Below are 26,536 nucleotides of genomic sequence, written 5' to 3' on the forward strand. Positions count from 1 at the left end.
CACTTCCTCTTGTATTTTTTCCCAATATGGCATGAATGTGATGTATCTTACAATCTACTGCACAAACAACATTATGCAACCATAATGAACAATTGGCCCAGCTTCAGGACAGTGGTTAAAGAATATCTACAATACACAGCCATGTTTCGTAATATATTCTTTATTATTCTTTGAAATAGCAAAGATCAAAGTGAAAAAGTTGATGTTATATTAGCCACATACAGTACAGACATGTATATCATGCAGATAATAGATGTTTATTCATGTTTGTCCTAAAAGTTAAGAGGTCCCAACCTCATGTTGCCTGCACCATTTATATACATTTTGTATTCAGTCGCTCTTAATGTTTCTACTCAGTTAGTATGCCGCTTTCGTCATTTACCTGTAACCAAAGGATAAATATCATTTTATAATCAAATAAACAGAGAAACAAGGATACAGCGAGCCTATAAATAATGTGAAATGATGAAGGGTTTTATTCCCAAACTCTGTGGCTGCTTACCCGTAGCTCATCATCCAGTCTCTCTAAACAACAGAGCACAGGCTGGTGTCGACCAAGCACTTTAATAACTTGTAATCATTTGATAAGAACCATAACTTTGCCCCTTTCTGTACTTGTGTTGGAAAAGGTAGCACCCTTTTCAAATGGCAGGTGAACAGAAATGGTTTAGGTTGCAATCAGATCACAAAAATAAGCAAAAAGTAAACCTGTCTGCACTTAGCATTAGAGCTGGAATCAGTGGATTAATCAGATAGCAAAGACTAACCTACACAGCATTAATTACAGTACAATATGTTGCCATCTAACGCACACATGTGTTGGAAAATATCACCTGTTGTACATTTATATACAGAGGGAGAATGACTTGACTGTGCTATAATTTGATGCATGTATGAAATGCTTTGCTGCCTATACAAATATCTACAAGAGTTAAGTATTCACATAAAACGTGTTAGAAATCAAATGTTGAAATACATCCACATTTCTTTGACATCAATCTCTAACATGGGCACTGCACACTAACGAAAACATTTTAGTACACCTTCGTCAAATAAAAACAAAAACATACTCCCTGAAATAAGGATGCGCCTATTAGTCGGAAGGATCTCAAGTTATTGTCTGATGTAAACATACAGAGAGACAGAATCAGATGTTAAATGGCTGTGAGCTGATGCTTTCAAGACGGAAATACATCATCACTTTGATGCTGTTGATTAGTTGGATTTAGAGTGAATTGAAAACTGTCGGATGATAAAGCAAAAATACTGATACAAAGTTTTGGCAAGTTCAACTCTCAACATGTAGAGACAAACCAGGCTGTACACAACTTCCCGAATTCCCTTCAATCTCTGTCATGTAGTTAAAGACTTGTGTCACAGAGTCTTTATAAATGCATACTAATGGTACTACATTCAGTAGGTTATATTACTAAAAGTAGATAATAATACTATATACAGGGTGGAGAGAGAGGGTTTTGAATATCTATGCTACCAAAATAACTCCCCACACACCACCTTCTTCTATCTATATAGTTTTCTCTTTGTTTATTTCACCTGTCCAGTAAAATGTCAAGCAATTTCTTCAGCTCCTTAATCACATGCTGCTATACCCATCTGATAAAAACATGAATAACTTGTTAAGATATTGGCTTTGTTTCCACTGTCACTAAATGACCATTTTTTAAAAATTTTGTTCGGATGCTCGGTGTGTTTGGATGACACGTCCTCCAAAATAAGAAACTGCTGATGAGGCTGACTTCAGTGTTCAAGGAAAAAAATGTCTAAAAACCAGGCTGAGAGCTGAAAAAAAGTGGCACCACGAGTCTTTGTTCTGACTTCATGTATCCACAACTTCCCTCCATCAAACAGCGGGGGAGAGATGCACCAAAGGAATAAAAAGTCACAGCTGGTAAAGAGATACTGGATGTTTTGGCCTGTGAAGTGTTTACCTACCAGCTACGTGGATGGGCGGCGTGTGTTTGCTCATGAACAATGTGTACGGCAAAGCACCAGAAGCTGCGAACCAGTTAAATACTGATCATGCTTCATTTACCAACGGCTGGGAAGTGCCAGTGAAACTAAAGCCGCAATGATTTTTAACCACAAAGATCTGGCATCTCCCGCGCCAATTTTTTCATGTAAACTTTCCAAGAAACATAGTGTTAATTTCCGGTTCCATGCTAGATCTAAGAGGGTAACCGGTCACAGCGAGGCTATCCGAAATAAGAACAGTATATCCAGGCTTTGGACTGTGTGTGGGTTTGCCAAAAAAAAAAGGAAAAAAAAAAGTCACTATCAGACTTTTGGCTGCTTTTTGACCTCAAAACTGTCCCTTTGGTGCAATTTTTCACTGACCGCCATCATATAAGGTGATATTAAAAAATTCTAAAGGTCTGACTACGTTTGGATTTAAACAGGCACCAAGGAGCTCATTTACCCTTTATGGCACAGACTTGATCTTTATGTAGCTGACTGAACAGGAAGTGGCCAAATGAAATCAGATTTTCTTTCCCATTTAGACAGCTACACTGTATGAAAAAAAATCAGATCTGTGCCATGGTGAATAAAAGAAAACAGATGTTCTCTTCCTGTACACATCCAGACTAAAATATTTTGAAATGCAGCCTTGGCCTACTGGTTGTACTGATTCACCTTCCTTCAGAGTTCCTTGGGCTCGCCGTAGTCGTTGTACATAACAGCGAGTGTCTGCTCGTCACAGGCCTTGCGTACGTCCTGGCCCAGGTCCACCCAGTTCAGCCCGAAGGCCTTGGTGTCGGTGTAGCGGCAGGACAGGAACTTGAGGGACATCCGACGAAGGCCGATCTTGGGCTCCAGGAGGAGACCCTTGCACCAAGGCGAGAGTTCATCTAACTTGGAGAGGATGAGGCCAGCTTTCCTGTTGAGACAGACACAGACAGAGAATTCAAAATGTGTGTCTTCTTCCATGTTTTCACACTGCCAAGTTTAAAAGTAACACAATCCAGATCTAACAAGGCAAAAGTAATCTATGAATGATGCATTTGCTCTGTGGGCAATTAGTAACAGATATGTCACTGTTTTGACGTGTCTTTCTTGCAGTACTGCTGCTTAGGCCATTTGGTGTAATTATGAAAATGCTGCGACACAATGGTGAGACGCATCATTAAATCAAGCACCGTCTGATCAGAGGTGAGAGAAATTCAGCATTCAGCCTCCAACTATCCAGAGAGAAAGAGAGAGGGGAAGCTTAACAGACAAACGTGCACGGCCTTATTTTGGAATATTGTGAAAGTTGCATCGTTTACATTGGTGTGTGTAATGTGGTCCCCTTGCTGATGGCATGCTGGAAGGATATGTCATGTAAACAAAATGTGCTCCTGGTTTTCCTAATGTGCACTGTAGTTTGTGGCCGCTGGTCTCAAACTATATTGGGCACCTTAAACTAGAACAGCAAGGGCTGTGCCAGCCTTCCCTAGTCATGTTTACTTATCACCACTAGGAGGCTCAAGTAGGTTTGTTCTAAAATAAACAAAACAAAACAAAAACTGAATTAGCAGTTGACATCCCAAAAATATGGAGAGATTAGTCTCATTAATATTGATAAAAGTGGGTGTGCATCTTAACCCACACATTAAAAGATAATTTACAAATGTATTTTAGTCGCCACAAAGCCTGTGTGCACCACTAACCATAGAAGAAGAGAAAGAAGAACACTGACATCTAGTGGTAGCTGTGTGGCAAGACAGGCTGCATTTGTAGATCAGCGGACATGCAGCAGCGTAGTAATAGCCATGAGTGTGTGGACTAGTAGCGATCAGAGTGCGATTCTGTATTTATTTCTGTGCAAATATGGGAGGTGAGGGAATATATTTAATCAGGTATATGGTATTTGATATGTGATATTTTTTCAAATAGAAAAACAGTTCTGAACAAAAATGTATGCATTCGTAAAAATCGCTTCACATTTATTTAAATGACGTTTATAACACACACTGATATTTGATATTTGTTTGTGGGTAGTACAATACATTTCTTATGTGTGGACTAAGATACACACATTTCATTCACAGTTTCATTCACAAAAGTGACATTCAAGAGAAGCACACTGTGTTGCACGTGTCAACAACTGCCTGTTTCATGGACTTGATCTGGGCGAACTCATCATTCAAGTCATTCAGGATTCTGAGGCGTTGATCGATTTCAGGTCTGTTTGGATTGGAGGGCTGGCTCTGTGTTGATGTGTTCGGAATCAAAAGTGGTTCAGAGCGCAGGTCTGTAATGCCGAGAGGATTACAGACTACAGCTCCTGTTAATTTGTTGCTGTTTTCCCCCATTTTCCTTTTGTGTAAAAATGTCTCATGAGTAAATAGCTGCTTGTGTTTGACAAAGCTCTTACCCAGAACATTGCTGGGTCGGAACACGTTTCGCCTCACTCTGACCGACAGTACAACACTCCGATGCTGCATTGCGTGTGATGGGTGGAGTGTTTTATACACACTTTGTAGTTGAGTAAATCCTCTCAACATCACTGTGATCATAATACAGTAAACCTGAATTTCATGCAAGCATTGTTTTTTTTTTTTTATGCTTACATTTATGAGTTATTCCACACTAAAATTTGTAGCTATGTCTTTGAAGCCATGTCGAAATGACTTTTCCACCCACAGTACATCTCCCACAGTTTACTAACTGTTCCAGTTTCTCAGAATATCACAGGACTTGGTTTTGTTCATACGGAGCAACAAGGAAATGTGGTGAACTGTGGGAAATACCTATGGCCAAGTACCTGAAAGTAAGGTGGAATCTCAGTGCTGATGTACGTCAACCATCGGATAGTTTAGACTGTCTACAGTGCATAAATCACACTGTGGCTTTGCTGTTGTTTTAGAATGACATCACTGTGCAACAGAACCTAAAAAACACCTATTGCTGACTGCTTCCTGTCTGAAGGAGCTAACTGGGCAAGGTGCACTATTACTGACACATTCTTACTTCGACCCAAAGCACACAGTGGCAGCAAAGGGTTGGAAAGGAATGATGAAACGAAATGAACGAATGAATAAATTGCCCTGGCAAGTAAAACGTAGTCCTGTGGGGGGGGAAACAGGCTAATGGATGGCTGTAATACCACAGAGAGACAACAGAGAGAAAGTTTGCTTCCTTAAAAACGGTCCTGTTTGTCTGTTGGCCAAACTGGCCCAGCTGAAAAATCATCTCCAGTGGTAACAAAATGCACACAGGTCGCATAAATAACAGCTCATTGGGACATTTATGCTCATAAATAACCATTAAGCCTGGAGTAGCCTCTCTGGCCTGTAGTGAAAACCCGACAAGCAATTGTCTAGAGTCAAAAAATGGCAGCGGGAGAAGATTTCACTCATTCCACAGACAGTTTTGCCTCATCCTTCAGCCAAAGCAGCACCTCGACAGTGCAATGTCCACAATCTGCCAAGCCACAAGTCTGCTGGATAGACAGAAGTCACCGCAGACATGGCACATAATACTGATGAGGTGATGACACCCAAGAGTACCGAGACTACAAACTGAACAGGCAGAATTCCAAAGGAAATTAATAACCATTCCACAGATTTACTTAACGGCAGACAGCCCAAGAATTGTTTGAAACCTGGGACGACATTTGTGACGATGATGAGGAATGATGACGGTGATGATGATGATGGTGACAGTGACCGTAACAACAAAGACAGGGGTAATAGAGATGGTAATGGTGATGGATGATGGCTGCAAGTGGGATGATATTGATGAAATTATGTTGTTCTTCTAGGATCAAGGAATAGTGATGATAATGATTGATAGTGGTGTTGCTGATTAATATGACAGGATGACTGCGATGAGCTTAAGTTTCTCTCATCAAACAACGTCCATAAAGACAATAATCCAAAAGATTCTCATTTTTGTTTATTTTGGCAAGATCATTGGCTCTAAGCGGCCTTTGCTTTGGTGTTTTAAACTCAGCGTAGGAACTGTTGTAGCTCAGCAGATGTTGGCTGCTTGGAAAATGCTCTGATTGGCTCCATCGATTTTTGGCTGATTCCTTCATCTACCAAGAATCAACAAAGATAGCTATCAAGCTAGGAGCAGAACGCTAGCAAGTTTATGATGGAAAATAAATAAATTGTCAGGATTGCCAACTCTCACGCCTTTGGAATGCACACTTTTGGGTTCAACTTTCATGTCAATGTAAAATACAGCAGGCATTTGAAATCATACTAAAGTGCAGCAAGACTCTGTGATCGAAGTGAGCAGGCTACTGTGAACACAAGAGCTAGCACACTGCTCTGTTGCTTTCTGTGAACCTGACACCACAGCAGGTGGTTACAGGTAGGGACCTCCAACCACCGCTACCTGGCCTGTCACTATGACACTGACATCCATCCTGGATCGGTTTTCAGTGAAGTGCAAGATATCGTGCTCCCAATATAGAATAATTGTCATGATTAACAATGAAAACAGTTTAATAGACATTTTTCCATTTTGACATGAAATAGCAGGGTAAACACAGGTGATACTAACATTAGTTATGGTCTAACTGAGTCAGGGTCCTGCTGCTGTTCCTGCTGGTCCACTGGAAACACTCTGAAGCTGCACCTCAATGGAACAAAACCTTAATTCATGTTATTAGTCACACCTGAGTTTCCCTGCTATTGAAAAAGGTCTATGGCAAATCATAGCCACCGGATCAGTTTGGCAGAAAGCACCTGAGCACGTGACCAACCGCGGCTCTCTCTGTCTTCCTCAACATGCTTGGTGTCTGCATCCTCATTGGCTGTTTCAAGGTTTTAGACGAGAGAGATTTAGATCCAGACATACTGTATGGCACAATTTGTTGAAGTACATGGTAACCCTATGGCTTTGTAACCTCACAACAATTGTCCTTTATGAGTTTGTACGATATCAGTCATACTCTCTGATTTTAAGGTGGCAGATACCCAAGGTGGGTATCTGCCACCCTGGGTAGAGTTTAATGCACCAAGTACATCAAGCACACTGATATTTTGAAATAAGGACAAGATCGGTGAATTGTCATGCAGTATCAGTCGTCACCAAACCTGTGCATATCTACTGCACATTGTGAAACTATACACATGCTTAGTGAAACTGTTATATTTACTGCCAAACACACAAACTCACAGGTGGGAGCAGTTTGCTAAATAAAAATGCTATGTAATGTAGTGAAAATGGCAAGATATTGAAAGACCAAAAACCACATATCAGATATTCCTCCCAGACATGGCTGGATATGTCACAGAATATTTATTGCAGGTGATGGATGAGGCAAGAAGATTCTTCCCCAGTGTTTTTCCAGAGAGAACATGAGGTGTGATGCTGGTGAGGGCAGGTGGTCAAAAAAAGGACAGACTCAAGTAAAAACAAGTAATTTCACTGTTACTGGTTTTGTGTAGCCTATTCTGTAATTATGGAATCAAGTTACATTCACCTTAACCAGCTGTAGAATATGAAAGTCAAATTCGCTGTCTGCTGTGTGTCTATTGTTCACTTCTTTCTTTCACAACTGTGCAAAGTAAAGTGAATTAATATGTGTAGCGCCATCGGGATGTAGTGCTACGTCTGGGTCTAAATCCTAGTCTGAGGTAGGTGTAAAGTCTACAGGCTGCACAATCAGCAGGCTCTCACACATCAAGGAGTAATGGGAGACCACCTCAGTCCTCTAGATATATACATTAAAGCTGCACTAAGTGATTTTTGACCACTAGAGGATGTCGAGAGAACTCAGACAGCAGATGGCTTGTAGAAACCGAAACTTGGTGTGTAAGTGAAACTCAGGGTGTGATATCAGAGCAACTCAGTAGATCTGTTGTTCTGTAAGTTGTTTGTTGTTGTGAGAGTGTGACTGCATTTTGTGCATGAAATTAACTGATCAGTATCTTAGTATTGATAGTTGCATTGAGGTTTTTGAAAAAGTGACCTCATTAAAAACACATATACTTAAGGTGTTTAAAATGCAGAGCACAGAGTAATACAATGTTTAATAAGCACTGTGGCTTTGGTGTTGTAATTCTCAGCAGAGCAAGTATGATTTTCATTTTAGCGCTGTAGAGGAAAGTTGTCCCGTACAAAATAAGACTGAAGGGGGAGGAGGCAAACTTTACATTTCAGATCATAGACAGTTATTACAATAAGCAAATGTAACAGCCCATGACATGAAAATCTCACTGGCCAGCCTGGATTGTGCTTTTTTTTGTTCTGATGTCACAGAGGTGACTGACTTCTGCTCTTTGAAATTGAGATTTCAGCCCTGCTGACCTGCCTGCACACCCCCATCAGTAAGGGTCAAGCCTCCTCTCAGGTGTGCATGCTAGTTCCAAAACAAAATTTCCACCTGACATTGTTTTGGAGGGGTGCTGTTACTGTGTCATCCGCTCAGCACCACCTGTGACTATAATGCCTGTTTTTTTTTTTTTTTTTTTTTTTTTTTTTTTTCAAAATCAAACAATGCCATTTTTTACACTATCTGAGCTGAAAAAAGTGTTCTTCCAGACCATCTTTTGCACTAGTGCAGCAAACTGAAGTGTAAAAAATGGTAAGACACTAACTGAGATGCAGTAGGCACTGGCCCAATATACTGTCATAGTAATGACATTCAGTCTAGACTGTGGCTTCTGATATTTCTTCTCCCTTCTTACTCCTAAACAAATGTAAAATGCATCTGTTGCACAGGAAATTCAGATGTCAACACATTCACGAACTGGCTACACGCTGACTCACTACTGTATGGTATCAATTGATGATGAAGAGCATAAAAATAGTTATTTTGGCCATATCAGCATATTCTGCACATTACAATAGCCAGACTGTACTTTAACATGCAAAAGCGAAATCCTCACTGAAGCATATTTTGAGTGATTTTGGCATTGCTCTCTTATGTGTACCTGAGGAGGAAAATCCTATTATGACGAACATCCACCATAGTTTGCATAATGAACACAGGGACTTTTAGCAGGGCAACCTTCCCTTTGTATATGCCAGTTCAATAGCCAAAATATGATATATCTTCTGCTCTGGAAACTCTAGAGAAAAAATAACTTGATGGAATTTTAATGATGTCAGTCTTCTTGGACAGTCTGTCTTCAGACAAGAGCTGTTGTCTCGGTTGTAAGCAATGTGCTGCCATGCTGTCATTCATATCATTTTTCTGAAACCTCTTTATGTTCCTAATATTTTGCCACAGATATCCCGTGGTTTGAGGAAATCTGGATATTTATTTGCTTAGAACAAAGAAAAAAAATTGTGGTTTGTTATGCTCGAAATTTTTCAGGAACCTCTCACGGTTCCAAATGGCAACGGTTGTCACCATAAATCCTTGTGCATGTATAGGAGTGGAAAATGGTTTCCAAGGTATAATGTGAATAAGGAGACCCCACACACACAAAAAAGGAAAAAACACACACAAAAAAACATACACAGTCTGACCCTAACCCTAACCCCTCCAGTCATTTATTAAACCCTTAATAACCTCTAATCATCAATGTTACATATTTAGACTTTTTTTTTCCCAAGAAAAAAATCCTTTTGTGCGTTAAAACAGCTTAAATGCAACTCCAAACTTTGGCCTTAAAAATGTGCAGATCTATCGATATGCAAAAAGTCCCGGGATAGTCCTCTCCTGCAACAGTTGTAAACATTGTACCATATTTGATAATCTATCCACAAAACAACAGCAACAACAACAAAAACAAACAAACAAAAAAAAAACAACGCAAATCTCTTAGTTATACAAACATTGTTCATGTGAAGCAGCCATTTTGAGGTGGTCTTGTTGTATTTTGAAAATGAAACATGACCAGCAGTCCAGCGCCAGCCCAGCACAATGCATCACCACATGTCCACACAAACACACAACCGCACACATCCTGTCTCCTAAACATTATGTTCCCATTCCGCTAAACTGCTTTCTCAATTATGTTTCAAGGGTAACTTTTTTAATTTTTTTTTTTTTTGGCAGGGATTACATTTGTTTCTGACATAGAAGAGAGAGAGACATTTCTAATGAACATATCTTTTAAATCTGGGGGGCAACATTTTGGCCATTTTCATTTCCTTTAATCTCCACAACCTCTTGGTTAAGATTGGGAAAAGTTAGGTTTAGGCTTAAAAACCACTTGGTTATTGGAGAAGCTAAATTGCCCCTAGGTATGACTGTGTGTGTGAATGTCAGTGTTTGTCTGTCTGCCCTGTGATGGACTGGCGACCTGTCCAGGGTGTTTCCTTGCCTTCGCCCTATCAGCGCTGGGATTGGCTCCAGCACCCCCCCGCGACCCTAGTGAGGATAAGCGGTTTAGAAGATGAATGAATGAATGAACCACTTGGTTACAGAAATATAATGTATGTACATGTGCAACAAATGAACACCATGATCGCTTTGTGCTGGACTAGAACTCAGCTCGTTTGGATGAAAGTCGCTTGTTTGACCCATCTGACACCCCACCTTCCTCCTGGCAGACTTCAGACTAAGTATTAAGTGTTATATGTATCATGGTTCTGGTGTTTACCTGTTGTTTTTGGACTTTCGTTGAACTTTATCTGTTGAGTTTCCCCTGGACTCTGTTTATGGACTTGGTTTCAGTTCTGGTTCTTTATCTGTTGAGTTTCCCCTGGACTCTGTTTATGGACTTGGTTTCAGTTCTGCTTCTGCTCTGTGTCCCTCATGTTCACCCGTTGCCCTGCTGTGTCACTCTCAGTAGTGCTTTCACCTGTGTCTTGTTACCCAGCATGTTCGCCCCTCCTCCTGTGTTCTCCAGGTTTGGGTCAGCCCGCCTGTCCTGAGTTTTCTAATCGGACCTGGTTATTCTGCTCCCTCCACAAAGTTTCCCTCAGCCTCTCCTCTGCGTTCTCCAGTCCTGTGCTTCAGCCCAGGAGCTGCGTGCTGCGTGTCATGCTCATGTTTTCAGTGTTTCCAGAGTTTCTAGTGTTTTAAGTTGGTATTAAATATTTTAGTTCTTTCAAGCCTGTTTGCCTGCCTGTTCCTGTGTTTAGGCCCTACCTACCACTACACATGACAATACATTAAATATTATGATATAAAAGTTTTTGAGATACACTAAAACTGTAATCCAGTTTCAAAATATGTTCCCTTTAAAACATAATTGAGAATGCAGTTTAGTTTTACGATAAAGTAATTATAAGGAGACCAGGCTCAGCTTGCACACCAGCCGATGAATAACAATAATTGAAATTACAGTTACAATCTAGCTGTTGTGTGTCCACAGTTACAGACAAATACAGTTCAAAGACCGCCACAGCAAGACTTTTGTAACTTTTTCCTTTTACTTTGGTGATAATTGAATCCACTTGACACAGGGCTCCGTTTGTCAACCAAGCCGTCTGGGAGTCTTTTCCAGAGAAAAGACAGTGGTGTCTGTTTTGTCCATTGCCATGATCTAAATTAGTCACAGTCTAAAAGTTATGTACACAGCCAGTGCTGGCTGCAGAGCAAACTTACTGGTAGGGAGAAAATAAATTTGAGTTTTATTAAAAAACAACACTAAAAGATCCAATCATATGCATGCATCTATTCATACATACACAGTAACATTCAAATCCTTAATCTTGACACATATCATACGATTAAAAAACACACACACACACACACACACACACACACACACACACACACACACACACACACACACACACACACACAAAGACATATGAGTAACTTTCCTCAGATGACTGAGAACTGTATATTGAGCACACACAAGAGTAATGTGAGACAGGATGTACATCCTCCCTTGTTAACAAAAATGATTAAATGTTAATCCCTCATTTACACAGATTTGGCAGTGTTGAGGCTACTCATCTTCAGCAGAGCGCAGCAAGGTCGATTTCAACTCTCTGAGGTGGAAGTGTTTGTTTTTTGTGATCAGTTCATGAAAAATCTATTTCAACTGGCATTTCATAACTAGAGTACAGTTATAAAATGCCAAAAATACCAAAAATATGAAAAAAACCCACTTAAATACTACTGTATATATAGTTAACTGGACCCGAGTCTCGGTCCAGAGTGGTCTCGGGACCCTAGTTCCCGAGACCACTCACTTCTTGCAAAAGTAGAGGAGGTACTTTTAACTGGTAAGTATATGTATTACCAAGTATTTTTATGTATTATCAATGGGAAACTTTTACAACAGTAAATTTCTATCTGAGAATGTGAACATTTACAAGTTTCCCTTCACTATCTCATATCCAGTATCCAACCAATAAATCAGTGTTGGAAGAAAAGCTGAAAAGCACTTTAACTGTGTGTGTATTTTTGTGTTTCACAACTTAAAAAAAAAAAAAAAAAAAAAAAGTCCAAGAGCAAAGTAAACAGTCTGCAGTGATTATGATTATGATTTCCTGAGAGAAATTCCAACCATAACAATACTTATTATCACAAGCACTCCTCTGATTAGAGAGACTGTCATGAAAAAAAAAAGAAAGAAAGAAAATTAAAAAATGAAATATTTTCAGTTCATCACAAGTCCAACCAAGGACACGGTCGAAGACTGAAATGGTGAGGATCGAGGATTTTCTTCCAGCCCAGCCAAAACATCTAGCGTTTCTAAGTCAACAGCCAAGCGGCATGCCTTCGATGATGGGTACTCCCCTGGCGATGACAAGGTTTGGGCCTCAGGAGAAGAAGTGTCAAGCTTTGGAGAGACAGACTTTTGGTGAGTTTATGTTTTTAGTTAAAACGTCACGCGATGTTGCATGAAAAAAGCAACAAAAATGTCCTCCGCTGGATGCCAAAAGGTCTCGTCAGTGCGATACGATATGTTTCTAAAAACAGCAGATCTGAATATCTGCTGCCACAAGAAAGATAAAGCCACATTGCTTCATTCATTTGTTTCCCGATATTGCTTACTTGGCTGAAATGAGTTTACATTGAGTCAGGGCCCGAGCAGAGGCCTTATTATCTGTATTTTGACTAGCTAATGAAAATCAAGTTTATCCTCATTGTTTGTGACAGGGAAACTCGGGAACTGAAGCCCCTCATAACAAGTCTGGGTGTTTGGGGAGATCTGACTCTGTGTGTGTGTGTGTGTGTGTGTGTGTGTGTGTGTGTGTGTGTGTTCAGTGTTTGTATCTGTAGTCTGTACATGTATATATGCGTGTCCATACGTTTGTGTGCACATGTGTACACTCAGACTGTGTATGTACTAGAGCCAAGCCTGTCTGCTTGGTTGTTTACTGTTGGCGTTGCCGCAGCCCCTGTTGTTTGGGTATGAGAGGTATATTCCTCCTCTAGAGGCCAAAGAAACACGGGTTTAAGAACAAGCAACAAACAGAAGGAACTTAATGATTATTACTCCTAGATCATTGATGATTAAGTCACTGGCTCACTGGCGGGGTAACCCCAGGGCATTCTGTAATCTCTGTATATAAGTATATCCTGCTATGAACAGCAAAAGCAAGTGTGAAGTACATTTGCACAATGTGTTTATTGCTGTAAATCTGTATATGAACTTTCATTCATTTCCCTCATCTATATAATTGTTGCACGCTGTATATATACTTACGTTATATTTTTGAACAAATCCAAGTAAATCCATTCATGCATGTAATCCACTGTCTCTGCAATATTCCCTACTCTTTACACTCTGTGCACTCGTCTTATAATCCAAAATTTATTTTAATCTGTTTTGATGTTCGTATTTTTCCAGCTGTGTGTTACTGCATTGCTTGTGCGGCTTTCTGAATTTGCTGTGGGAATCATTAAAATTTCATGTATGTGCGTGTGTGTGTGTGTGTGTTTTTCATGTGTGCCATTATTTTTTGACATTTCTGTTTTATTGGACAGTGACAGCAAAGATAGAAAAGAAAGAGAGGGGGGGTGACATACAGCAAAGAGTGAGCCAGAATGTAACCTGGGCCGCTGTGACAATATGTGGCACACACTCCAGGTGAGCCAGTCGGGCAACGCAGCTGTATTTTATGCTATTTTATTTTTGGAGCGCTCCTATGTTTCTTTATCTTAAACTCATAGTTGATCCATAAAGCTACAATAGGTACAATATCCATGCACAACCTAACCTTCTGCATCTTGGAGAAGACAACTATGGCAGTGGTTAACCCTAACCTTCACCTTGTTGACCCTCATGCTTCTTCACGGGGCTGCAGTATAGATGGGAAACATCTAAATGACCTTCCTCTGCCACTGGTTTCCTATCTAACTGTGCAGGTGTAGGTTAAAGGAGCAGGTGCCATGGGAAAGCGCTCCACAAACCCTATTCTAACATTCCTCCAAGGCCCTTACCCTAGTTGCACTAATCCCTTTCCTAACCTCAGTTGAACTTAATGATCAGTAACCTAATGCCTTATGTTATCCAGTTCCCACCACATACCTATCCATGACCATCTCTAACCTACTGCCTAAACTGACTGATCCAGCTTGGTAGGGCCCATCAGCAGACTGTGGTGGAATTCAGGTAGGGAAAAAGAAAATACCACAACTTGTGCACCGAGAAATCCTGTAAGGTGACGGTATGAAGCTGCAAAAAGCATGCTTATATTTAGCAGCCTTGGATGGTGTGTGATGCTTTAATATACCAAAGAGATGAGAGAGGCAAAAATTTAATGATGGTGAGTCCAGCTTTCTTTGGACAGAGAACTCACTAACTCATGTTTCAAAGTCAGTTAGGGTTAGGATTTGTCACTTCCTCTAGGTAGAGAGGTTTTCTTTTCTACTAACCATACTTGAACTGAGAAAACCTTATGTGGCCATCCTACAGTGTCTCAATTAGGGGAGATGGGACTGTTATCGCCCCACTTTGTGATTTATGCTGATAAAATTATCTTGCCCTATAACCCTTGGCTTAGAATATATACTGTTTAAAGCACATGAGTGATTATTTCGGCTAGGTTAAGACAAAATAAAAAAAAATCTGATTTTTAACCTCAGTTGACCCCAACATAATGTTTTTATTCATGTTGAGACAGAAATATAAAGGCCAGATCTGAATCATAACAACTAAAAAATGCATTTTCTCTTCTCCCTGCTGTTAACTATAAACTGGGCTTTTGTTCCACTGTAAACCAATGAATCACAATGATCTTGATGCTTACTGATCTTAGGTGCTGTCGCGAAACCAGGCCAACATCAATATTGGAAGGAAATCCTTTAGCTCGAAAAGTCAAAACTTTGCACGACTATTATTTTGCTTTGTTATTAATTGTATCTGTAGTATTTTAGGCCTGGCTTGTGACCAATCGCACGTCTGCTGCAGTTGTTTTTCCCAATGGTCGAATAACGTCACATCACCAAACAGCTTGGGGCTGCAAGAGAAGTTGTCAGCACACTTAAGAAAATCACAACACTGGAATTGTAAGGCCATTAACCTTACCACCCGCCGTGCTCACTTAGAGACCCTTTCCTGACACTAAACCAGATACATAGGAAAGCCTAATGTTCATTTGATGACTTAGCTAAACAAAAGCTCATGTTTATACTTCCTCCCTTGGTTGCAAGCCCTAATCTCGCATGTACTTCTCTACTGGTTTTCTTCCTCTGAGGTGCTTTTATTACATTAATCATCCCTCCCTTTAACTAAATTGGGGTGCTGTTAATCTAAGTGTATTTTAATGGAACACTTCAGAAGTAACTCCCTCAATTACATCAACTCTTTCCAGCATGGTCCCGATTAAAACAACCTCTCATTTAGGGTGGATGGGGGAACCCACAGACACAGAGACAAAGAGAGGGAGAAGGAGAAAGAGAGAGTAAGTAAAGGGAGGCTTGGCTAATCACTTTCACCTGCCAAAGCGAAACCATGGACCACGGACTGCCGTTTATAACTGTATTTTATATTGGACACATGGCTCTGTTTATAAAACATTAAGGCACAATTTTACATTAAGGGTACTTATCCACAGTTTGGGGGGAAATTTGGGGCCCTTCCTGGTTGTGCGTTACTAAACGGACCTGGTGATGTCACAGAGGTTAAGCTCACTCCACTCCCCAGTCAGTTTGAATGAATATCCCCCCTAACTCTAATTCACACAAACAACCGCTTACAATCAAAGACAGCCCTTTGGAAGCTGCGAGCAGGACATTTGCCCACCTTTGAGAAGCAAAACAACTGTCGGACACCGCAGGGCTCTGAATAGGCAAATGCTACCATGGAGATTTGGAGATTTGGCTGTTTGAGCCAATGAAGGATGTGTGTAATTATGCTGGAAAAAAGGTGTCACTGGAACAACTTAACGTACAAGAAAGTACTGTGAAAAACATGTGAAGGAAATGTTTCAGCCCAAATACCCCCCCAACTTAATTATTTCATTTGGACTGAGCATTTGGAGTTTTGAGGAGAAGGGCGGCCCTCTTTCAAATCTCTCATTCGTTATCAGAAAACTAGGACTTTGTACAAGTCGAACAAAAAAAAGCATGGTTTAAATCTATGGCAGCAGTGTAGTTTCACCGCCTTAGGTCTTGACCATAACAGAAGAAATTGGCGGTATGAGTTATGATTTAATCAGCATGCTTAATGGTATGAAGCAAGACTTGTACAGGTCGTTGGTGCTGTGTGGGAGGTCCGCTGTGCTATAGTCCTATTAGTATGGGATTAGGTTTACGGAGAGAGGTGGGGTAATGCAATTATTACTGGAGCATACTTGTAATTTTAGTCTCGTCAGAATCTACCATGACAGTGATTTTTACAGACTGTGTGCACCTGTGCCAGTAAAAATCCCAACCTCTGTCATACCTCCTGTAAAATGCCCAGTAAAAATAACCTCAGGTCAGTCCTGTCTGGATTGACATCCCTGAGACTGCTGGCGAATTTTGTGTAATTTCCTTTGAGGCTGGACTCTTACTGTAAGGTTGTGGACCACCTGCTACAATTGCACTAGAAAGCAGAGTTCACCCCAAACTGAGATCAGATGCAAAGGTTTAAAATCTGGTCCAACTGCGATACTCTTTGCGGCCATGCTGTGTTTTTACGATTTGAGCCAATCATTGTCAATTACAAAATTACATCTGACACATGGTATATTTTTTTGTGTGCTCAAGCATGAAGGGAGAGGACATTCCCATTTCTGGAGGCTCACCAAAGAGACCTCTTATGTCATGCAAACTGCACATTAACATCACAGATGACCTGTGCAGATTGTCCTGATAGTTAATCCTATCTCAAATAGGGCATTACTGTAGTCTACACAATTATAGTGGCTCTTAACTTAAAGCTTTCTTTTGGTATTCCCATAAATGTGACTTGGGACAGGCCAACAAGGCTTTGTGTGTTGTCCCTTTGACAGCGTACAATGTCCTGCTGTTCCATGAACTTTTGGACTTGGTCACTTTAGAAGACCAAACCGAAACATTTGAGAGTCTCATAATTTTGTGCCAATTTTATTTTTTATCTAAGCTACGATGAAAGAAAACATGTTTTAAGTATTAATTGAAAAGTGTGCACACGATTGCAACCAAGGTTTTTATTTTTCCATTTTTAACAAATAAACAGATTTTCTTTAATCATGATTTTGCTGGTCATTGTATCCAAATGAAAGTCAAAAAGTCTGACCCAAACTCCACACCTATGGGCTTACAGACTTTGATGCGCGTTCCTGTTAAGTCCACAAATTTTCAGGGCTGTTCCACCATTGAGTGCATGAGGGCTCTCTCACAGACTTTTTGACACCTTTATGAACCCTTTCCCCAAGTTTACAATCCTGCAGACTTTGCCGGAGGGAATTCACCATAGTCCATTGTGTTGTGACGTTAAACTGGGATTAGCGGGGATGGGAAATTCCCGTATAGGCTTAAATGGATTAAAAAAATTGACGTATTTCATCCCAAAAAGTGATCTGAGAGAACAGGTGGTGCTGAATTCATCTAATTTCCCCATACAGGTGATGCAGCTAATGTCATTTAAAGTCTGTGAGGGTTCAGTGCTCAGGGCTTAGAGTGGACATTGTGAATGGGCCCACTTACACACATTCAAACCTTTGGAAAATTTATAAACAACAATCCAGCGGACTTGCATATTTTTGGACTGTGGGAACAAACTGGAGCACTCTAGCACGAGCATTCAAACTCCACAAATGAAAGGACCAAGGCTGGGATTCAAACCAACAACCTTCTTGCTGTGAGGTGCCAGAGCTAACCACTGAGTCACTGTGCCATGTCAATGTCATGAACAAAGAAGTGGGCCAACATCTGGAGGCTGGTTCATCCAAAAACACAAAACACAACCAAAAAAAAAAAAAAAACCAAAAAACAAAAAACTGGTTTTAACATGAACTCTACCTGGGTCCTAGCTCATCCTCACACCTCCAGGTAAACTCTCCAAAGCTCTCGTAGCGCTGGTTGTAATGGTAGAGCACTCGGTGCAGTGTTGGAGCGCTTAGGTCCATCAGCGTGTTGTAGGCTGTCTGTTGCTCCTTCCCGCTGGTGTAGCCATTGAACAGGTTATAGATTTTATCGGCTATTTCTGAACAGGGAAAGACAATAGGAGTCCAATAATTAAAATCTAGACTAGTCAACATTGAATGTTGCAAGCTCCAAATGGGCCAACAAGAGGTAACTCTTGCTGCCATTAATTACCTATAAAAAACTGACTATAAAAATTTTTTAACGTCAATACTCAGAAATCATGTGATGTGATGCCAGTAAACTGCACACACATGTTTACCAAGCCGGCTGGTCTGCGATGCTTTATATCAAAGGGACAAGAGAGGCAAAACATTTAACACTGTCCAGATTTCTCTGGGTGGAGTCCAACTCCTTTCTTGCTGCTGTTTGAGACACACTTCTCTTAAGCTGCAGTTTGCTACTTCCTGAATTTGCTTGGGTAAATCGTGTAAATCCCTCTCGCAATTAATGTAGATGGAATGCTTTATCTAATAAAGTTTTATCTATACTTTTATACATAATAAAATTGTCAAGGATGAGAGACACCGTTTATGGAGTCAAATTAGCCTGCAGTATATAGTCTGCAAGTCTGCCACATGCTTGCAAATCAAGTGTTGCTTGCTCAATGATGTGCCTGCTAAATAACATATTCTGAATCACCTTATGTTCAGTAATACACAGTGAATAATGCTGTTAAATCTGGAAAGACCAGACCACTGTCAGGTTACTGCTGTTCTACATTTTTTAATGTTAGAACTGTTTAAGAGTGCCCCTCTGTGAATTTTTGAGGTCTTGGATGATCAAAATCATACAAGTGAATAGTACTTATAGTATTTATGTCCTTCAGCTGATTATACTTTGGCCTTCTTTGACATCCCAGAAATCCCTTGGCCTTGGGCAATATGTTGATATTATATCAATATCGTGATATGAGGCTAGATATTGTTTGGGATTTTGGACTTTATAATGTCATGATATGGCATAAATTTTGTCTGTCTGGTTTTAGAGGCTACATTACAGTAAAGGGATGCCATTTTCTGAACTTATTTGTCTGTTGTAGTTGTCACCCCTACAATATCACCTACTATTGACTTGCCATGAGATATCAAATGATGGAACTGACCTTAAAATACTAGGCAAAATAAATAAATAGATGAGTAAATAAATAAATAAATAAATAAATAAAAATAAAGACCTGCGAAGAATTTGTCCCTAAATTTATTCCCTAATTTATTATTACTTTTTATATAAAGTTGTAACCACCAATTAACCTGTTTCTGCTTTCAAAAAGATACAAGCAAGTAGGCTCCAGTATGTACTGTTTTGAAATCTGTTTGACTACAATCATATTTCATCAAAGCATCTTTGTTTTCATTTCCACCTCTTGTGCTGTGTAAAGAGGTGCTGCCTTGGAGGGCTTGGCAGGCACTGCCACGAAGATAAAGCTGCCTCCCACCAGTCAACTTGTACAACCCCGCACCCATATTTTCTTTTTATAACTCAGCAATATGTCATGAACTAAGCTTCGATTTCTGCTGTATGAAGTCTTAAAAAGATTACACCAACTTCTTGGAAATTTGGTCCATTAGGTATCTGACCTAATGATGAGAGGATTGGCACCAAAATCATCTGTGTGTCTCTGTTAGATGATCCTGTCTGGTGTCATGCTGACACTCTGGCGTTTAGTATGTAAAGTATTCCTTGGTGACTACTTTTGTGAGAAAATGAGACCTTTCAGCAGCTCTAATTCTGCTTGGTTATTTAATTTTAATGACTTGTCCAAACTTGCCTCGCTTGTTCAGGAGATTGGTAAATTACACATGAAATTCCACAGAAAGAATGCAAAGGCAGAACTCTGTTGTTGTGTCCTCACAGGAAAGTTACTCAGACTGGTAAAGTTTTTACGCCACTGTTTTTTAAAGGTCTTCATTAACAATGAAGATTGAAGATGAATGTACAGCCAATAGACTTTGATGTTAGTCCTCTGGTCATATACTGGATAAGGTGATAAATGTCCCAAAATGCCAAAAAGTCAGTTAAAAATGTAAAGAAAGAGTGGCCTCATACTTACTGTATCTACTTATATTTCCTCAGTACTACACTGAAAATACTGACATGAAGATGCTGTATTTCAAAAAGTTGTGAAGTTTACCGTCACCTCTTTTTTAAGAGGCTTCACTGTGGAGTGGAAACACATCTTTCCTGTTTTGATCAAATGATTATTCATGGAAAATGAATCACTGGTAACATAACCCTTTGCCATGTTATGCAAGAGTGAAAATATAATACAGTATTAACACAATTACAAATAAAAAGCCTTTCCAGTGATTAGTTCAGGCACATGAACCGTGTTGGGAAATGAAACTCATTTATATGTGCTTAAATTCTTGAGTCACCTGTGATTTGTACTGAAATTGGAATTACTTTTATGATGTATCATTCCTCACCTTGTGCTTTGACATCATCTACAGCTGGACAAGGAGTTTTGATGGTGACCTCACTTGGACTTGAACGGCGGCCGGTGTTGTCTACTGCCCAAAGACGGAACCTACACACACACACACACACACACACACGCACGCACGCACGCACGCACGCAGGCGCACACACACACACACACACACACACACATAAATGTCATCCCAGGCCAAAGCTAAATCAATGATTTGGCTCTCCAGCGAAGACAGAAATTAGCACATAACAACTGACAGTTAGCAGCTGCTGTATGTTCTGCAGTTGTTAATTTAATTGAAAAAATCACCTTCCTTCACTTGTCAGCCTGTGTTATTAATGTTTTCACTGGCACAAGCCTGATAATAAGCAGTTATTTGCAAAACTAATGGTATGGGATCATTACCATTTCACTGGATGAATATCTCCACCTAGTGACCGTGAATATGAATTGCATCACCCTGCACCTTCCACAGGGTACAACAGGGCAACCACACAGGAAAATAAAAAGGTAGCAGATATTAGTTAATAAACCAGCTTCTAAATAAGACAATCAATCAATCCATCCATAATTTTTTTTTTTTTTAAAAAAATATGGTTTGCATTATATCACCTTTCTGTTGTCTTCCTGGAGATGCTGCGTTATGGATCAGAATTTTGATTAAAAATGATGAGATTTGTTACTATCCAAGTTTCCACAGAAATAAAAGCATTAGTGGAGGACAACAGTTGCAGATAAGAAGAAAAAACAGGCTGGTAAGGATATTAGAAAGCTAATATGCTCTTACTGTCACACTTTATTTGGCTTGTCCGGTGTTAATATTCTGCTTAGTATTCATTTTGTATTGTATCAGATTAGTGAGTATAGAAGAGCCTTTCCAGTGAGCCATCATGAACAATATCAGGGCCGTGGCTCTGATAGACCTAAATACAATAGAACCTTGATTAATATCTTTAGAAACACCTGTATTTACCTGCTACTTCATGTCGACACAGCAGCTGCGAAAAGGCACTACTGAGTCAATGTAGACAGAATATCATATCAAGCTGTCCAATGTAAAACTTAGTGCCAATAGACTATCAGCTGACTTTTAACAGTATTAACTTTCAGTTAAACTTCTCCAACACCTTTAATAGCTTCCATTAATGAAGCTAAAGCACACGTTTTCATTATCAGGTTGTGTGTATAAGTTCATATTTCCTCGCTGCAAAAATACTTTGGCCCCTACAAGACCACCGCTTTCAGGCTCTGTCTGTATAGAGAATACAAAGGAGTGTGCAGCGCCCTGAAGAGAGAAAGAGAGAGAGAGAGAGAGGGAGAGAGAGAGAGAGAGAGAGAGAAAGAGAGAGAGAGAGAGAGAGAGAGAGAGAGAGGAGGCCGCGGGTTGGGGAGATGAATGAGCTGCCAGACGGGACAGAGCGACCAGGAGCCCCACTGATGCTGGGATTAAAAGGGCATGTGTTCCTGCTCGCTCAATCTACATCCATCAAGAACATTTCAAGAGGCTCTGTCCTCTGGCGTCTCCTCTTTTTTGCTCAAACTCTTTTGCTTTTCCGTTTTCTCTTTTTTCTTGCTCTATCCTCTGATCTTCCTATTCCTCTCTCTCTCTCGCGCTCACCCTCTCACCTCCATCTGTTGTTCTGCCTCTTTCTCTCTCTCTCTCGTGATGTGTGTGTGTGTGTGTGTGTGTGTGTGTGGCTTCCCTCCTGGCAGACAGTCTGCGAGGTAAGTGGCCGCATGTGTGGAGAGCATCTGAGCATCCGGGCTTGTGTGTGTGCGTGTGTGTGTGTGTGGTCAGAGAGAGAACTACCTCTTGGTCATTACATCAGATTGTTAAACTTCTTGACTCTGCATACACGCACACCAGTCACACAAACACACACATGCAGGACACAGAGCTGTTTGAATATAACATGGAATAAAATCCTGGGTTTATCCTTTAATCTTGTTTTCCCCACTTAGCAAGAGTTTGTTATGCGAGGACCTCACTTGGACATAATCCCACCAGACCTACTTTTTATTGCAGTAAACTCACATGCAGAGTGGAAGGACAGGCTTTCACTTTCCACATGAGGAGGTCAAAACCGTACAGAAACCTCAGACGGCGAGGCAGGCCCGGCTCTGACGGGACCCCGTCCTCCCCAATACAGGGGCACCACAACCAGTCAAATCGCTTTTATTCAATTTTATTTTATTATTTATTTTATTAGGCTCATTTTGATGCTTATGAAAAAAACTGATGTTGATCCAGCATCACTGATCTTACATTCACATATATCATTGTGAGTTATAAATCCTGATTTTTTTTTTTTTTTTTTTTTATAAAATTTTTCATTAATGTGCCATAAGTTTGACTCATCAATGGACTGATTTCTTTCAAAAAGGCGCGAAAAGGCGATTAACAAATTAGAAAAAAATACAATAAAATTATGCCCAAAAATCTGAAAAAAACTATAAAACTACCACAAAATTACTAAATAAATAAATAAATAAATAAATAAATAAATAAATAAGACAAATCTGTTAGGGTGTGATCATCTTTTGAACCTACAAAACATAGGGGGCCCTGAAATTATTTTTTAATCTAGGAGCCCAGCATGTCTAGGGCCTGAGCCTACTGTAGTTACCGTGAAGAAAACTGCCAAGGAAAGATAAACATAACATAAATAAACATAAATAGTGTCAAATTCCTAAAGGAGTGCATCAATCTCTTGATGACCAAGGATGCAGTGCAGGATGAACACAGCATAAAGTTTTTTGGTTGACATAAATATTGTAAATTCATAATGCATATTAGGTTATGGTCTCTGTCTTGCACTTTTCCTCATTTTGTCTCATTTTTCTTCTGTTCCCTTACCTGGTTTTTGATCATACTGCTGATTGTTTGCTTTACACACCAGTGCTCATGAAACACCACTAGCTCTCAAGCAAAGAGATGACACAGCCTGGTTCAAACACTGGGGGTACTTTGAAGAGCAAAGTACCCCCATTTACCTTTTACAGCAAGCAAGATTGCTCTGTGGAGAAATTCAAGTTCAAGCACATGCAATAAAGCCCAGAATGCAGATCAAAATCTCTTCCTTTGGTATTAAATACCGTAAACGGCATTTTTCTTCATGCATTCTGTCCATCAGCTGCTGAGTAGACCAACACTTTGCCAGCTCCCACTCTCACTCTTCTTGAAATGCTGCAGTCAATCAGTATGGATGCACAAAGATAACTAAGGTGCAACATTATGGGATCCAGTGTCGGTCTAACCTTGTTCCAGACCTTCCATTCACATCTTCACTGAAAAATGTTTCAGGCAAGTCAGTGGGTCTGGCCTTGGCCAATTCAACTGTGATTTCTCTGTTGAAAAACTGACTGGGTCAATCAGCGCCAGACATTGTTGACCTAATCAAGTCTATAACTGGCACAGCAGTTACAGATGCTGCTATCGAAATAGTTTTAAATTAATTAAAACTAATAAGACTTGAAGCAGAGCAACGTTGTGCACTGAAAGCATTTCTGAGAGGGGAAGATGTTTTTGTTTTTTTTGTGTGGGGGCGTTCTGTCAATGGGATTTTGCAAAAGTTTAATCTATCAGGCCTGCTGGAAAGACCCTGGTCTTTGTTAGAATTAGCCTGACTTCACTGAATCTTACGTCCAATTTTTTTTCATTGGCTTTTTGGCAATATAGAGCTCTTACATTTGTTCTGACCCCTTTCAAGAACAACTTGATTTGCCATAAATGGCACAAAGTGTCAAAATTGACTGACATTTTTATAGATGGTTAAGAGTTGCTCAGTGAAACTGAAAACTACTTCTCAGCAGGTGGACACATCAATTGCGAGTGACTGGTTGGCAGGATTCCAATCATTTCGCCTGAAGAAATCAGTTCATGTGAGGAGAAATGGAAACGAAATACTCATTCAATCTGAATATCAGGTTAGCCCGGCCTGACTTAAGGCTGATTTATTCTCCATTTTGTGTTCAAGGTGTTCATAGCACGAATGGCACAGCACAGTTTCTGCAAATGGTGGGCCATTCATGGTTCATGTGGTAGAACGGGAAGAAATGCCAATTCATCCAATCGTTATCTGTTTATCCAATACAGCCTCCACGGTGCCATGCTGCATTATTACAAAAATTGCAAAGGTGCACGGCATGGCTGCAGAGCTCATCGCTGGTCAGGCTGTAATTGCATCATTCTGCTGCTTGCACCGTTCGTGCGATCGACACCGTAGCGAGAAAATCAGCCTTTAGATTCAGTAACTCTTTAGTGGGACAGTTGGACACACGCAACAGCTGCTTTGATAATGCACTTATGTAAAATGAAAATCTACTGTTTTTGGTTTACATTCGTGTTTACAAGAAAGGGAAAGCCGTTGACTGTTAGTGTGTGAACTTACATGTACGGGGTGTCAGGCTCCAGACAGCGGACGATCATGCTGATGGACGAGGTCAGGAGGTCGGGTATGTCGCCTAACATCACACACGGAGACTTGGCCCCTGACAAGATGTCATCCACAAAGCTCAGCAGAGTTTCTGTGGGGAAATAGCACAGAGAGAGAAAGAGAGGCCTGACAATCCATCGTACTTCACACAAGGATTTAATCGTAAAATGCCGCATATTTTGAGAGAATGTCACTTGAGATGCATAACTTATTCAAGAACATGGAGGACTCTGGCCTCAAAAATGATTTTGTGGCAGCTCCTGTGAACCTCCATGGGCCAAAACAAAACAGCAGAGCATGACTCGACATAAATAATTATCCTAATACTGACTTTTGTTTCACAGCAGCTATATCTATATGCGTATGACAACATGTAATACAGCAAAGGATGATATTACAAGGGCAGATTATACCAAACCGACATTACAAGCAACTCCCAGCTGTCATTTAAACAGACAAGCTTTTAAACAGATGTGACTGACTGTTCTCCTGTCGACCTTCTGATGGATGGCGTAAAATTTTGTGCTGAAAATAAGTGAGTATATGCCTAATTTTGGGAAAACAAAGTGAAAAGTTCAGACGCGGCCCACACTCTTGTGAGCACGTCTTCACAATCTTTTTTTAAAATTCCAGTGCTGATGCCAAAGCGTGAATTTATTATTCATAGAGTTCATGTAAGTGGGATGTCTTACATTTTTTCCACTTAAGTTCTTGATAAGATCAGAATTGTTGATATTCCACCTTGCACACCCCCGCTGTTTGACAGAGAGCTCGCTGCATTGGGAGATTTTAGTCGTGACTTAAACCTGTTGTCTGAGAATCATATTGTTTTCTTTCTTTAAAAGTGCATAATGGTGAGATTTTATGCACATCATAATCAGGTATAGGCATGGTCAGGCAGGCACATTTTTCCCATGTGGAGGCTTGTTGTTTATTTACCAAAAACACACTGAACGTAAAACCTGTTTGGTCCAACTTTCTGCATCCATGTTTTTTAATCTTTATTTATCCAGGACGTCCTGTTTCACACTCACGCAGTTTGACACTTTCCTACCTGGCAGCTGCCCAGGACGACCACCGTCTGACACTGCTGGCTTCTGAGTAGCTGCCCTTGTGTGAAAAGAACATTTTATTTTTTATTTACTTATAACTTCCTCAAACAGAGAGTCTCTTGGGATACCTGTTTTTCTGATTCATCCTTTGCTCACTCTTTCCCAGCCGCTCAGGGATTGAGAGCTGTGACCTTTGGGCTACGAGCCTGCTTTTCTCACCTCGAGGCTAGAGCCAGCCCTTTCTTTT

The 26,536-nt window shown here is 40.3% G+C and overlaps 1 protein-coding gene across 2 annotated transcripts in view; it reads right to left on the bottom strand.

Annotated features, from left to right (window-relative positions):
- Positions 1 to 170: 170 nt before the first annotated feature.
- astn1 (astrotactin 1) overlaps positions 171 to 26,536 on the bottom strand; it is a 378,530-nt gene continuing 352,164 nt past the window's right edge. For both annotated transcript variants that reach the window (XM_030073613.1, XM_030073612.1), the window contains exons 21-24: positions 25,193 to 25,328; positions 20,797 to 20,897; positions 18,245 to 18,428; positions 171 to 2,896 (exon numbers count right to left, since the gene is read on the bottom strand). In XM_030073613.1, the coding sequence (XP_029929473.1) occupies positions 2,659 to 2,896; positions 18,245 to 18,428; positions 20,797 to 20,897; positions 25,193 to 25,328 (659 nt within the window). In that variant the 3' untranslated portion in view covers positions 171 to 2,658. The remainder of the gene's footprint in view (positions 2,897 to 18,244; positions 18,429 to 20,796; positions 20,898 to 25,192; positions 25,329 to 26,536) is intronic.

This window comes from Myripristis murdjan, chromosome 17 (genome assembly GCF_902150065.1).
Source record: "Myripristis murdjan chromosome 17, fMyrMur1.1, whole genome shotgun sequence".
Taxonomy (NCBI): domain Eukaryota; kingdom Metazoa; phylum Chordata; class Actinopteri; order Holocentriformes; family Holocentridae; genus Myripristis; species Myripristis murdjan.